Genomic DNA, 13,572 nt, shown 5'->3' on the forward strand with positions numbered 1-13,572 from the left:
CCATTAAATCTATTAAAAATTCCAAGCAGATCTAATGGTTCCTAACAAACAGCTACTACTTTGTGACACATACCAAGATATTATTTATTATTTATATGTTTCAATGTATTTGGAAGTGGTTCTTTTTTTACACAAGTTGTACTATAAACTAAAACAAATAATTAACTGACTGATTTCCTAACAGTTTCAACATGGATATGAATAAAACTTCAGAATAGAATGCCTTCACAATTGTAAGGACTAGTGACTTTCAAAAACACATTCAATTTCTACTTTCCAGAAATGAGAAAAAGTATTACATAACGTCTTAAAAAGTCTGGGCATATATCCACACCAATAAGAAAATAAATATGTCCCTCTTCAGACTTAAGCTAACACTACGTGTGTTAGGTTTTCTTTTAAAAAAGTCTAAAAAACCTCATTTAGGTAATCTGTTAGAAATATTTGTACGAGAAAAAATGAAAAATATCTATCATTTAAGAATAACTGATTTTCTTCCTGCTTCAAAAAGAGATCATTTAGCTAGTTTCTACTTCCCATGAACAGTTACATAGAGCAAATCCAAGAGCTTTAAAAACCATTCCACATATATCCTGGGTCAATGGTCTGAGTAAAACTGGAAAAATAATATGCTAACAGCTTCCTAATCTTCAATCTAAAAACTAAGGTCAAGTTAATGCTTGACTGAAGGACACTGAAACGCAAGGCTGCTTTAGCTCCATTTAAACACTGTGTGGCGCTGGCGCTTTGATCCAGCGTGAAAACTGCTGCTTTACCTTCAGATTCTATTTCTCAAATTACAGACACACTGAAACGGCATATTGTACCATTGAGAGGCTATTTAATAATTTACTCTGTACTATACAAGCAGATATCTGAACTGGTAGATGAACAGGTAAAAGTCAATTCATTTGTCACAGGTTGCATGAAGTGATATAAAAAAAGAATGGCAACAAAAGAAGATAAATTCCAATTTAAAGGCTTAGAAAAAAGAAATCTATTTTCCTTAAACAGACACTAATGCTCCCGAAAGGCACTGGGGCCACCTCAGCTGGGTGAGTCAGGCTCTATGCTGGCTCTGCCTGGGGGTGTGGCCTCTGACAAGTCACTTAACCCCTAAGCACCAGCATTTTTCATCTGTAGAGTGAAGAAGGCCAGATGAAGGCAATTCTGGGGCCCTAATTTTAACACTGCTCATTGCTCACATACAAGCACTTGTGTTGAAGCAGTACTGAGTGATAAATCTGAGATTTTATGACATCTAATAATTGAAACATTGTTTACATTCTCACTCCCAAGAGTTACTGAAATCACAGAATTGCCTCAACTTTCCATTTTAATATGCCCAAGTGCTTTTGAAAAGCATGGGTACTCAACAAGAACAGGGCTTCCCTGTGACTCCCTCTAGGAGCTGATCCTACGAGACTACTGTAGTCCCAGGGATGCTCTGTCTTCCAGGCTGAGCATGTGCCCACTCTCACTCTTAAGTATCCTCTCCCTTCCACCCTCTCTTTAATGTTATCTATAAATTTCTGGCCACACCCTCATTCACTCAAGACAAGGCCTCCAAGTGATTCTCAAATTGTGGATGACTACCTCTCACAACCCCTCCAAAAGCTCAATTCTTTATTCCAGAGCTTCCTCATCTGATTCAGGTTCACTTCACAGCCAAAAATGCAGTCCTGTCAGCTAGATGAGCCAGACCCCTGAGATCTTAAATTCAAGCATTCAGCCTGAAACTTCAGGGAATTTTTCTTAGTCATTTCCTCACAGTACACCAGCTCTTCATCTGAGATTTCCAGTTTCTTCACCCTGTGTGCTTCTCCTACAGGCCCCTCCTTTCCTCAAGCCTTCCCCATCCAGCTGAGACATCACGCCCCATACTCCAACCTGTCCAGCCTGTCTCCTCCCTGGCCCACTGACTTCGCACTGCATTTGTATGGCAAATCCTCATCTTAGTTCAATCCAACTGCCTGTGTCTTCACTTAAAATTCCAGCTGAACTCCTCCATCAGAAGAATACTGCAGAAAATCACCCCTGGTCTCAGGGTCTCTAATCTTAACTGGCCTTTAGAGTTCAAGGCAGCCTGGTTTCCCTAGCAAACTCTCCAGTTCTCCATAACAACTCCATTATCCTCTTGAGGAGGACTTTGTCTCTTGCCTCAGGGAAAAGAAATCATTTCAGTTGAGCACTCCCTCAACTGGCTCCCACAAAACTCACAAATTTACCTGCTCTGGCATCAGTTTTCTTTCCGGCCTGTTACAATGGACAATGGTGCTCATTTCTAGGAGGCCTCTTGTTTCCAGGGGGGGGGGGGGCACCTTCCCAGGGGCCCCAGTCTATCAAGTATTCCCTCTCTTCCTTCTATTTTTAGCCCTCTGCTCTCCCAACTCCTTCCCACATCCACATGAAAACAAACAATACAAACCCTGGCACAGACCTTCCATTTTCAAGCAAAACTTCCCTTCCCTCGGACAGTGACAGTGAGGCTGTCCTCACTGTCGCCACGTTCTTACCTCTCACTGGCCCCTCAACCTGCCTCTCTCTGAATGATGTGAAACTTTTCCAAGCAATCCAACACACACAGTAACTTAGTTGTTGTTAGTATTAAGTGCCGTTGAGTTGTAGATGACTCAAAGCGACCTTATGAACAAAAGACCTGAGCAGCACTGTTCATAGAGTTTCTGGAGGCAAGTCATTTTGGAAGTGGATGCCACTCCTGCTTCCAAACTTGTTTTAATCGGGAAGCTCCAGCAAACACTGTCCACCTTGGGTAACCATTATCACATTTGGCACATCAGTGTCACAGTGTTTAGTATCACAGCAACCACGAGTTATCTCTGTACAGCAATGCACAGACCAGTGCTATACCACCTTGAGCTTGGAAGCATTTAGGAATCATAAAATGCTAGATACCATTGTCCCTGCCAGGACGTTCATGACGAAGGAAGAATTGAACTTCACTCCTCTTACTCCCAAACCGCTGTAGGACATCAAACATCCGCTCACTGTCGGCCACTGGGCGCTCTAGAAAAAAAGAACATCAATCATTTTACTGTAGATAAAAGGAGGACAAACATCATCTACCACTTACATTTCATGCAAATTATTGTTGTTCGTGGTAGTGTTGTTGGTGTTATGTGCCGTCAAGGAACCTGAGACTCATCGCGACCCTATGTACAAGAGCCCTAAACCTTGCCAATCTTAATGTCTCTGACACACCTACCCCATTACCCCAGTCACTCAATCAATCCATCTAATCAGGGGTCTTAGTCTCCTGCGCTGTCCCTTCACCCTTCCAAGCGTAACATCCATCTCCAAGGACTGGTCCCTCCTTGCAATATGTCCAAAGTATGTCAGACTAAACTTCAGAATCCTTGCCTCCAAGAAGCAGCCTGGTTTAACCTCCAGGACGAACCTGTTCATTCTCTTAGCAGTCCATGGTTTATTCAATACTCTTCTCCAGCACCACAGCTTAAAGGCATCAATTCTCCTATTATCATCCCTAGTCATTGTCCAGCTCACTGACGCATAGCAAGTGATTGCAAAGACCATTGCCTGTATCAGGCGCACCTTACTCTCCAGACTGACACTGTTGTTCTTCAGTACTCTGGAGAGGTCTCTGGCAGCAGACTTTCCCAACGCAATACATCTTTTAATTTCCTGGCTGCTGGTGCCAAGAGTGTTGACTGTGGAGCCAAGCAAACTAAAGCAGTAAACAATTTCAAACTCTTCACCATCCATCATAATACTGCCAATCAGCCCAGTGGTGAGAATCTTTTTTTCCTTGATATCGAGCTTCAATCCATATTTAAGGCTTCAGATCTTGATCTTCTGCAGCAAGTGCTTCAGGTCCTCCTCAGTTTCAGCAAGCAGGGTTGTGTCATCTGTATAATGCAGATTGTTGATGAATCTTCCTCCAATCCTGATGCCACACTTCTCCTCATAAAGCCCAGCAAAAGGTATGGAGACAGGACACATCGCTAGCATACACTCTTCCCAATTTTGAAAGATGCAGTGTTCCCTTGCTCTGTTCTGACGACTGCCTCCTGGTCCAAGTATAAGTTTCGCATTAGAACGATCAAGTGTTCTGGGATTCCCATTTTTCTCAGAGTCAGCCACAGTTTATTGTGGTCCACGGAGTCAAATGTCTTTGCATAATCAATGAAACACAGATAGACGTATTTCCTGTTTTCAGCCAAGATCCATCTAACATTAGCTAGAATATCCCTAGTACAAATTACTCAATATATACTATTAGGGAATACTTGGAATTTTTTTTCTCCCCATTACAAGACTTCTTACAACTCCTTTTTTTTTTGGTTCATCACTCACTTGACCCAGAAAATCCTACAAAATCACGCAAATCAAAAGGCTCAAGTCTCTGGGTCCATTCTAAGAACACCCAGGAAACTGCCTAGGCTATCAAAGGAACACGAACATATCCAGAGAGCCACCAAGTATCTGAAAGACGCTCCTTTGCAAAAGCAGTGTGTGTCATTCTGACATTATAATGGCCATCTATAGGCATGCACAAGCCAAATAGTGGAGTGGTCAAGCGTCTATGGCCAAAGGGTGCTGAGTTTTTGCTGCATGTGCTGAAAAATGCCAAGTGCAAAGCTGAACTTAACGATTTGCATGTCAGTTCTTTGGACACTGAGCACATGAGGGGAACCAAACTTTCAAGACACACTGCAGTATGTAGAGAGTTCACAGTCCGATTAACCCCTATGTGAGCTCCCCCACCATACTGAGAGGGTCCTTACTGAACAGGAACAGACTGCTGTTGAATCAGAAGAGGAGGCTGAATAGAAGAGTAAGATTTTCCAGAAGCAACTGAAGAAACAAAAGCTTACAGCTCAGGAGTAAATGTTCAGGGTTAAATAAACTTCAGGTTAAAAAAAAAAAGACACAAATACACCAATGTTCATAGTAGTGTTATTCACAATAACAAGAAAATGAAAACAGCTCAAATGCCATTAACTAATGAATGCATTGAGAAATTGTGGTACATTCACATGAAAGAACACTATGCAGTACTCAGCAGCAAAGATTTAGAAAAATACTACAACATGGGAGGGAGAGGCCAGAGAGCATGATGCTGAGTGAACTAACACAGTCTCACAAGAATAAATATTGCATAAGACCATTATTATAAAAATGGATGGATAGTTGGTAAGTTGTGGATCCAAGTCCAAAACGAAAAAGAGAGGGGCAGGGGCCTAAGGGTAGAGAAGAGGGAAATAACAGAGTCACACAGTTTGATGGGTAGAGGGAGGGAGTGAATGAATTAGAAAAGATCCAGTGGGGATCTGAAAAGATAACGTAATAGTGGTCATAGATCAATGGTGATTAATTTTATAAAACACAATGTTTGCTAATGATTGTATGAAATATTTTAAGAATGAAGAAATGTGTGAAACACAATGTGTATGAATTCTGTATGCAAAGCAATATTAAGAAAAAAAACCTCAAACAAATCCTTAGGAAGTGAAGCATTATAAATTCTCCATCCATAAACAGCATTAAAACAGGGAAAAAGTAATGGAGAAAGCGAAGCAGGTGTGGGCAGCACCAGGAGTGCAGGAGTCTGGGCATACACATCTCTTCCCAACTGTCTAGTCAAAAGCATACTTTTTATTGTCTTTCAGTTACAAAACTTTTCTGTTGTCTAAGAGAATTGTGAAATTCTCTTGCTTATAGAGCAAGTGAGGTAACTCGTGGTTGCTGTGATGCTAAACATTGGGACACTGATGTGTCAAATGCGATAATAGTTACCCATGGTGGACAGTGTTTGGTGGAGCTCCCCGATTAAAACAAGCTTGGAAGCAGGAGTGGCATCCACTTCCAAAATAGCCTGACTCCGAAACCCTATGAACTTGGAAAAAAGACGAAAGTTATACAAGTGTTCAGGTCTTTCGTTCATAGGGTCTCTATGAGTCACCGACAATTCAATGGCATTTAACAACTCCTCTTGAAATAAAACAGAAATTGTTGTTGTTGTGAGATGCCATCGAGTCAGTGTTAACTCACAGTGGCCTAATGAGCCATCCTCAAAATCTGAGATGAGAGGAAGAGATTTCTTCACACTCAAGAAATTAAAAAAAAAAAAAAAAAGGAACCTAGAACTCTCACTACACAGTCCCAGTGACAAGAGTATGAACATCCAGAGGGCGGGTCCTGGGGAGAATGTGTCCACCAAACCATGTGGTGAAGTCCTAGGTCTAGCACCAGTTCCCAGAACTGGGTCTTTAATGATATTGTATTTCTTTAATTATATTAACGAGAATCTGATTAGGTAGTCAATCTAATCACTTCTAAGAGATGTAAGATAGAATAAAGAAAAACAGACACAGAAACACTGGGAGGAAAAATACCACCAAGAAGCATCAGAAATTCTGAGGGTACAGGAGCTGAAGCCCTGAAATTTACTTCTGGCCTCAGTAGTAACTGTGATACAATACACTCTCGTTCTCTGATGCTACCCACTTAAAGTAGTTTTTGCTACAGCAGCACCAGGCAACTAAAGTGGTCCTCATAGCCCTACAAGGCATTCCTACTGGTATAGAGGTGTAAGGTATTAGGCTGCTAACCAAATGGTGAGTAGTTTGAATCCACAAGGTGTTCCACCACAAAGAGAATGGCAGAAAGAAGTCTCCTATAATCCATCACAATCTCTGAAGCTTGATGGTGGGTCCCAGGGGTCGGGCTCAACTGGACAAAAAAGGGAGTTTAAAGGCCCTGCGCTGACAAATGGTCAGCTTGGGCTTGACAAGCTAAAGCAGATAGTTCAAAGCTCTCAAAGGAGAGCTTCTTCTCAGCCCATGAAGAGGAAGAGGAATCATTCAGAAAACAGAGTAACAGAGACTAAAAGAACAGAGTACATAATAATAGGAAAGATAGCAAGGAGATCTGAGTAAGTTTACAAAAATTTTTAAATCTGAAAGTCATTAGAAAGGAAAGGGAAAATTAGACAGCCAATTAGATACAGCTGAAAACTGGTAAAATGAAAAATTAGCAGAATCAACTAGAATGACGCACAGTGAAGTAATTTTTTTTAAAAATTAAAGGCTGCACACCCATGTTTATTGTGGCTTTGTTTACAATAGTAAGGAAACAACCTAAGTGCCCATGAACAATGAATGGATAGAGAAGGTGTGGTATATCCACACAATGGAATACTATGCTGCATTGAAAAACAAGGAACTCATGCAATATTATTCAAAATGGTTGACCCTGGAGGACATTATGCTGAGTGAAATATCTCAGTCACAGAAGGACAAATACTGCATGGTGCCACTGTTGTAAAATAGGACTGACCTTGGGGTTGGGGGGAGAGTGAGAAAGATGGGTTCAATAATGTATACAGCATTGAAACAGATGAGGGAGAAAACTGTTTAAAAGGGATATGTGATTAGGTATTTTTGTTATGATAGGAGTCCAGAGCGAAGGCTGCACAGTGGATTGGACCTGGAGGGAGGAATTGTAAAACAATGAAATAATTTGTCTTTTACTTTTCCAAGAGGGTAGAGTACTAGGGGGGAGGGATGGGAGGGGAGAAAAGTGCAACAATGATTGAATGGAAATTGAAAGTCTCTATAAATTTTCATTGAAATTAATAATAAATTTTTTAAAAATTAAAGGCTAGGTAGCATATACATAAAACAGAAAGAGAGGTTCCAGTACATATCAGGATCTATCTCCCCAGAAAGGGAGATAAGAGTTAAGCAATGAAAACTTTCCACAAATACTGACCGACCAAGTACTGTTCCAGACATGAAAACACAACATTAAGCAACACAGATTTTTTTTAAAAAGCCCTTTTTCCGTTAGAAAAGACAGATAAAAAACAAGATAATTAAAATGAAAGGTATTACCAGTCAGCAGTAAGTGCTATAAGAAATAAAGGGGACAGAAAATGTCAGTAAAAGTTGCAAATATGACAAAGTAACTAGAAAGGGTCACAAGAAGAAAGTATTGTTTTAAGAAAGAGACAGTATGAAAATGAGCCATGTGATTACCCAAAGAGTATTCCTATAGAGAGAAGAGCAAGTTCAGACACTAAAAAATGGGAAGAGTACTAGGTTTGGGGAAGCAGTGGGACAAGCACAGCCAGAGGTGCAAAAGCAAGAACATATAGAACTGAGGTTACAGTGAAAGAAGGATGCTGGCCCAAAGAAGCAATTTAAGCAGGGCTTTGGGGAACTTCCAGGTGGCACAGACAGGACTATGGTGAGATTCCTTGAGTCATGGACAACCCATGCCAAAACCAGAAGTCACGCTCTTCAGTAAGGCTGTTGTTGTTATGTGCCATAGAGTCGCTTGTGACTCATAGCAACCCTATGAAGGAAGGAAGGAAAGGAAGAGGGAAGGAAAGGAGGAAGGGGGAAGGGAAGGGAAGGGAAGGGAAGGGAAGGGAAGGGAAGGGAAGGGAAGGGAAGGGAAGGGAAGGGAAGGGAAGGGAAGGGAAGGGAAGGGAAGGGAGGACAGAAAGAAGGAAAGGAGGGAGGGATGAAAGGGAGGGCGGGAAGGGAAGGAGGGAGGAAGGGGGGTAAGGGAGGAAGGGACAGGAGGGCAGGAAGGGAGGGAAGGGACTGGAGGGGAGGGAGGAAGGAATGGAAGAAAGGGAGGGGAGGGCGGCAGGACAAGGAAACAAAACCTGTCAAATGGGGAAACAACATCCTCTTCAACAAATGGTGCTGGCAAAACTGAACTCCAAGACATATTATTTTGTTGTTGTTGTTTTGTATCATCAAGTCACCCGTGACTCATAGCAACTCTATGTACAACAGCTCTGAGGACTGCCCTGTCCTGAGTCGATCTCACTGACTCCAACACACTACCTCCACTGCCCCAGTTTCTGTATCAATCCTTTCATTTGGGGTCTACCTCTCCCATGCCAGCCCTCCACCCTTCTGTGCATATTTCCTTCTCCAAGGGCCAGTCCCTCCTGGCCACGTGCCCAAAATATGCGAGATGAAGCTTCAAAATCCTAGCCTCCAAGGACCTATTTGTTTTCTTGACCTTGATATGTTCAAGACTCTTCTCCAGCACCACAACTCAAAGGCATAGATTCTTCTTCGGTCATCCTTAGTCATTGTTCAGCTCTCTGAGATACAGCAAGTAACTGCAAAGACCAAGGACTGGATCAGGTGTTCCTTAATCTCTGGACTGACATTCTTGCTTTTCAGCACTCCAGAGAGGTAACTGACAGCAGATTTTCCCAGTTCAATTAGTCTTGATTTCATGACTGCTGGTGCCAAGAGTGTTGATCAAGCAAGCTGTAATTGTTAACAAATTCAATCTCTTCTCCATCTATCACAGAGCTGTCAATTGGCCAAGTGGGGCCAATTTTTGTCTTCTTGATGTTGAGCTTTAATCCATATTGAAGACTGTAGTCCTTAACCTTCTGCAGCAAGTGCTTCAGGTCTTCCTCAGTTTCAGCAAGCAAGGTTGTGTCATCTGCATAACGCAGGTTGTTCTCTACCTCCATTCCTGATGTCACATTTCTCCTCATGAAGCCCAGCATCCCAAATGATCTGTTCCACATAAATATTGAAAAGGTATGGAGACAGGATGCATCCCTGATGCACTCCTTTCCTGATTTTGAACCATGCAGTGCTTTTCTCTACTCTGTTTTGAGGACTGCCTCCTGGTCCAGGCATAGATTTCACATAAGCACAATCAAGTGTTCTGGGATTCCCATTCTCCTAAAGGTTAACCACAATTTGTTATGATCCATACAGTCAAATGTCTTTGCATAGTAAATGAAACGCAGGTAAATATTCCTCTGGTTCTCTCTGCCTTCTGCCAAGATCTACATAAGAAGACATATTTACAGTCTATTCATTTCTTCATTCAGTAAACATTTGTTAAACATCTATTGGAAATTCAGGTAGTCTCCCTGTGTTGATGATATAGCAAGGCAGAGTCCATGGGTGGTGCAGGTAACACATGCAGCTACTGATGGAAAGGTCGAAAGCTCAAGTCTACTCAGATATACTTAGAAAAAAAGACGTAGCAACTGATTTCCAAAAACTTGGGCACTCAAAACCATACAGCGTTAAGAGTTCTCTCCCATGAGTCAGAGCTAACCTGGGGGCAAATGGTTTGGCTTTTGACTAGTCTTAAAGGGTTTTATATTCTAATATATATGTTTAGGTTTAAAGAGATTAAAGAGGCAATAAACCAGTAAGCATATGAAAATCAAACAATATTCTTTACATCATGAAACAATGCAGGAGATGTGTTAGGGAAGTGCATAGCTATTTCACACAAGTACTCAGGGAAAGCCTCTCCAAGCACGTCATCGATCTAGCTAAAATCCAAGTGACCAGAGTGCCACAGTGAGGAAAGTCTACCAAGAAATACAAACAATAAGACGGTCCGTATCCACCTAATGCAGAAGACAGGTGCACAACACAGCAAAGGAGAAAATCAGCATCCCAGTGACTGTACAGGACTTCACAGCATCACACAGGGAGCTGGGAGGAGTCATTAAAATAAGCTTCAAGAGTGAAATGATCGAATTCTCACTTTCTAAAGATTGCGTGGCTTCTTCATGCAATCTTGGCTCCCATGGGGAGGGAAAAGTCAGTCAGTCATTTAAGGGGCAAGAGTAGAACACCTTCCAGAACATCCAACTGGAGGAGAGGCCACCAGCGGGATGAGTAGGGTTTGCCTGTTAAGAAGCAAGGCTCTGCTGAAGTGAGAGAGATCATGAATGGTGTGAGTCCAATTAACACTGTGGGTAATGCACTCTACAACGTACGGTGCCCTGGAGGAGAAAAAAGGAAGCGGGGGCTTCAGGTGTCACCTCAGTGCAGAGGAGCAAGGCAGAAACTTTGAGTATGTGACAAGCCCGAGAGGCCAAAAAAGTAAGCAGGTGAGCACTTTTTTTTTGAGAGCTCCACAGAACTGTCCTGAGGGCTGCTCTCAAGTGTAAAATTAGGTCTATGAGTGCCTTACTTTCTTCTGCTATGGAGCTCATCCACAAAGAGCCATTTCCTCTAAAAACCTATGAAATCTTAGAGAGGAAAACAATCAAGATGGCTCAGATTTCTAATTAAGTAGACCGAATCTAAGCATCCAAACTCTATGGATCAATTACACTTCACACACAGAGTCAGCAGGAGTCAAAACTGATTAAGTGGTAACTAACAACAACTCCGAGAAGAATGGGAATCCCAGAACACTTGATTGTGCTAATGTGAAACCTATACTTGGACCAGGAACCAGTCATTAGAACAGAGCAAGGAAACACTGCACAGTTCAAAATTGGGAAGGGTGTATGCCAGGGACGTGTCCTATCTCCATACCTCTTCAAGCTATATGCAGAACAGATTATCCGGGAGGCTGCGCTTTATGAGGACTGTGGCATCAGAACTGGAGGAAGAATCATCAACAACCTGTATTATACAGATGATACAACCCTGCTTGCTGAAACTGAGGAGGACCTGAAGCACTTGCTGCAGTAGGTCAAGGACTGCAGCCTTCAAGATGGATTGAAGCTCAATATCAGGAAAATAAAGATTCTCACCACTGGGCTGATTGGCAGCATCATGATGGATGGTGAAGAGATTGAAACTGTTCACTACTTTAGTTTGCCTGGCTCCACAGTCAACACTCTTGGCACCAGCAGCCAGGAAATTAAAAGACATATTGCATTGGGAAAGTCTGCTGTCAGAGACCTCTCCAACGTACTGAAGAGCAATGATGTCAGTCTGGATGGAGAGTAAGGTGCGCCTGATACAGGCTATGGTCTTTTCAATCTCTTGCTATGCATCAGAGAGCTGGACAATGACTAGGGATGATAGAAGAATTGACGCTTTTGAGCTGTGGTGCTGGAGAAGAGTACTGAATATACCATGGACTGCTAGGAATACAAACAGGTTTGTCCTGGAGAGGGTTAAAAAAGCCTGCTCCTTGGAGGCAAGGATTATGAAGTTTCATCTGACATACTTTGGACATGTTGCAAGGAAGGAGAGAGGTATAATGCTTGTGAGGGTAGAGGAACAGCTCAGGAGAGGAAGACACTTGATGAGATGGATTGATTCAGCAACTGGAGTAATGGGAATAGGTACGTCAGAGACAATAAGATTGGCACAGGATAGAGTAGGGTTTAGGGCTGTTTGTTGTACATAGGGTCACTATGAGTCACAGGCAACTCAACAGCACTTAACAACAACAATAACAAAAAGTGTACAGACATACTTCAGAGCACCCTGATAACCCCAGAAGCCTCCAACTGAGTCCAGCTTCCACCCGTTCTATGAAATGAGCCACCAGTCATTTCACTTTAGGGGGAAAAAAAGACCAAGAGCCTGTGGAACCACTCAAAGCTGGATCGCGGACATGCTTGGACATCTCCATGGATGAGCCTGAACTTCATACACAGTGTCACTTGCCTATACCAAAGACAAACAAAGGTGGCCCCAGGAGAGTACATGTTAGGCTGCACGTCCTACCAGAGCCACACCACACTTCAGCCAAGTGGCAATCGCTCTCGCCGGGTTCTTTGCACAGATCCACCACATCTCTGCAGATGGTTTCCGGCGTCACTGGAACTTCGGTGAAGTGCTGCTCATTATTACTAAGGTACACAGTCAGGAACATCTGAAAGCAAAGACAGACACCAGTTACTAGCAACTCATGCACTGGCCAGTCTAATGTTTTATTCTCCTTCAACTCCCTTCTCCAAAACAAATCTCCTCAGCTGGCAGCACAAACGGGAACAACCAAATAGTTTGGCACCTCTCCCTGAAGGGCAGGGATCTGAAGTCCTGCCAACCAATGTCTGTTTCCTTCCGCACAAGGGCTGCCTGCAGAATCCTGGGGACCTAGGGACACAATAAACCAGGTTACATAAAAGTGCACATGGTGTCCTGTCCAGTTTCACTTATCTCTTTACCATCTTATTACAGTTGTTAGTATGTGTCATCCTGTACATAAAAAAGCCTTTTTGTCCAGTCTCTACAATGCTGGAGATAAATACAGCTGCTTCTCTAAAATACACATGACAACAGCAATCGCTTCCAAAGAGGGTCAATGAGGAATGGGGGAGGGAATTTGTGGGGAAATTGAACTTTTCTATCATGTACATATATTATCGATGTAGGAGCTCTGGTATAAGCTGTAAGGAGCTTACTCAAATGCAGTGCCTCTCTGGCAGCTCAAATCCACCAGCTGCTCTGCTGGAGAAAGATGGGCAATCTCCTACGCAATTTACAGCCTCCAAAACCCCACTGGAGGGTCAGCTATGAGTTGCCTCTAACTTGACAGCAGTATGCTTGTTATTTCCAAAATATAATCTATACTTAAAATAGTATATTGAAACCTGAAACATTTTAATTAAAAATGAACTTAAAAAACATTAACCTTGTGAAAGTAAGACTGACCAGTTATTAAGCTAATGCTTACCTGGTGTTAGACATAAACTATTCATACCAACAGGAAGACTGAAACTTAAAACTCATTAGCACTCTTTCTCCCAGTGAAAACACTGTACTTTAAAACCATGGTTATGAAAGAATTCATGTTTTCATACCAATTGAGTTAAACAAAACAAAACAA

The 13,572-nt window shown here is 42.3% G+C and overlaps 1 protein-coding gene across 1 annotated transcript in view; it reads right to left on the reverse strand.

Moving 5' to 3' along the window:
* Positions 1-12,615, reverse strand: part of TP53BP2 (tumor protein p53 binding protein, 2) — a 69,014-nt gene extending 56,399 nt beyond the window's left edge. The window contains exons 1-2 of the mRNA XM_006898039.1: positions 12,468-12,615; positions 2,917-3,027 (exon numbers count right to left, since the gene is read on the reverse strand). Of these exons, the coding sequence (XP_006898101.1) occupies positions 2,917-3,027; positions 12,468-12,615 (259 nt within the window). The remainder of the gene's footprint in view (positions 1-2,916; positions 3,028-12,467) is intronic.
* Between the last annotated feature and the right edge of the window lie 957 nt (positions 12,616-13,572).

This window comes from Elephantulus edwardii, unplaced genomic scaffold, assembly GCF_000299155.1.
Source record: "Elephantulus edwardii isolate Elephantulus edwardi_28Jun2011 unplaced genomic scaffold, EleEdw1.0 scaffold00218, whole genome shotgun sequence".
NCBI lineage: Eukaryota > Metazoa > Chordata > Mammalia > Macroscelidea > Macroscelididae > Elephantulus > Elephantulus edwardii.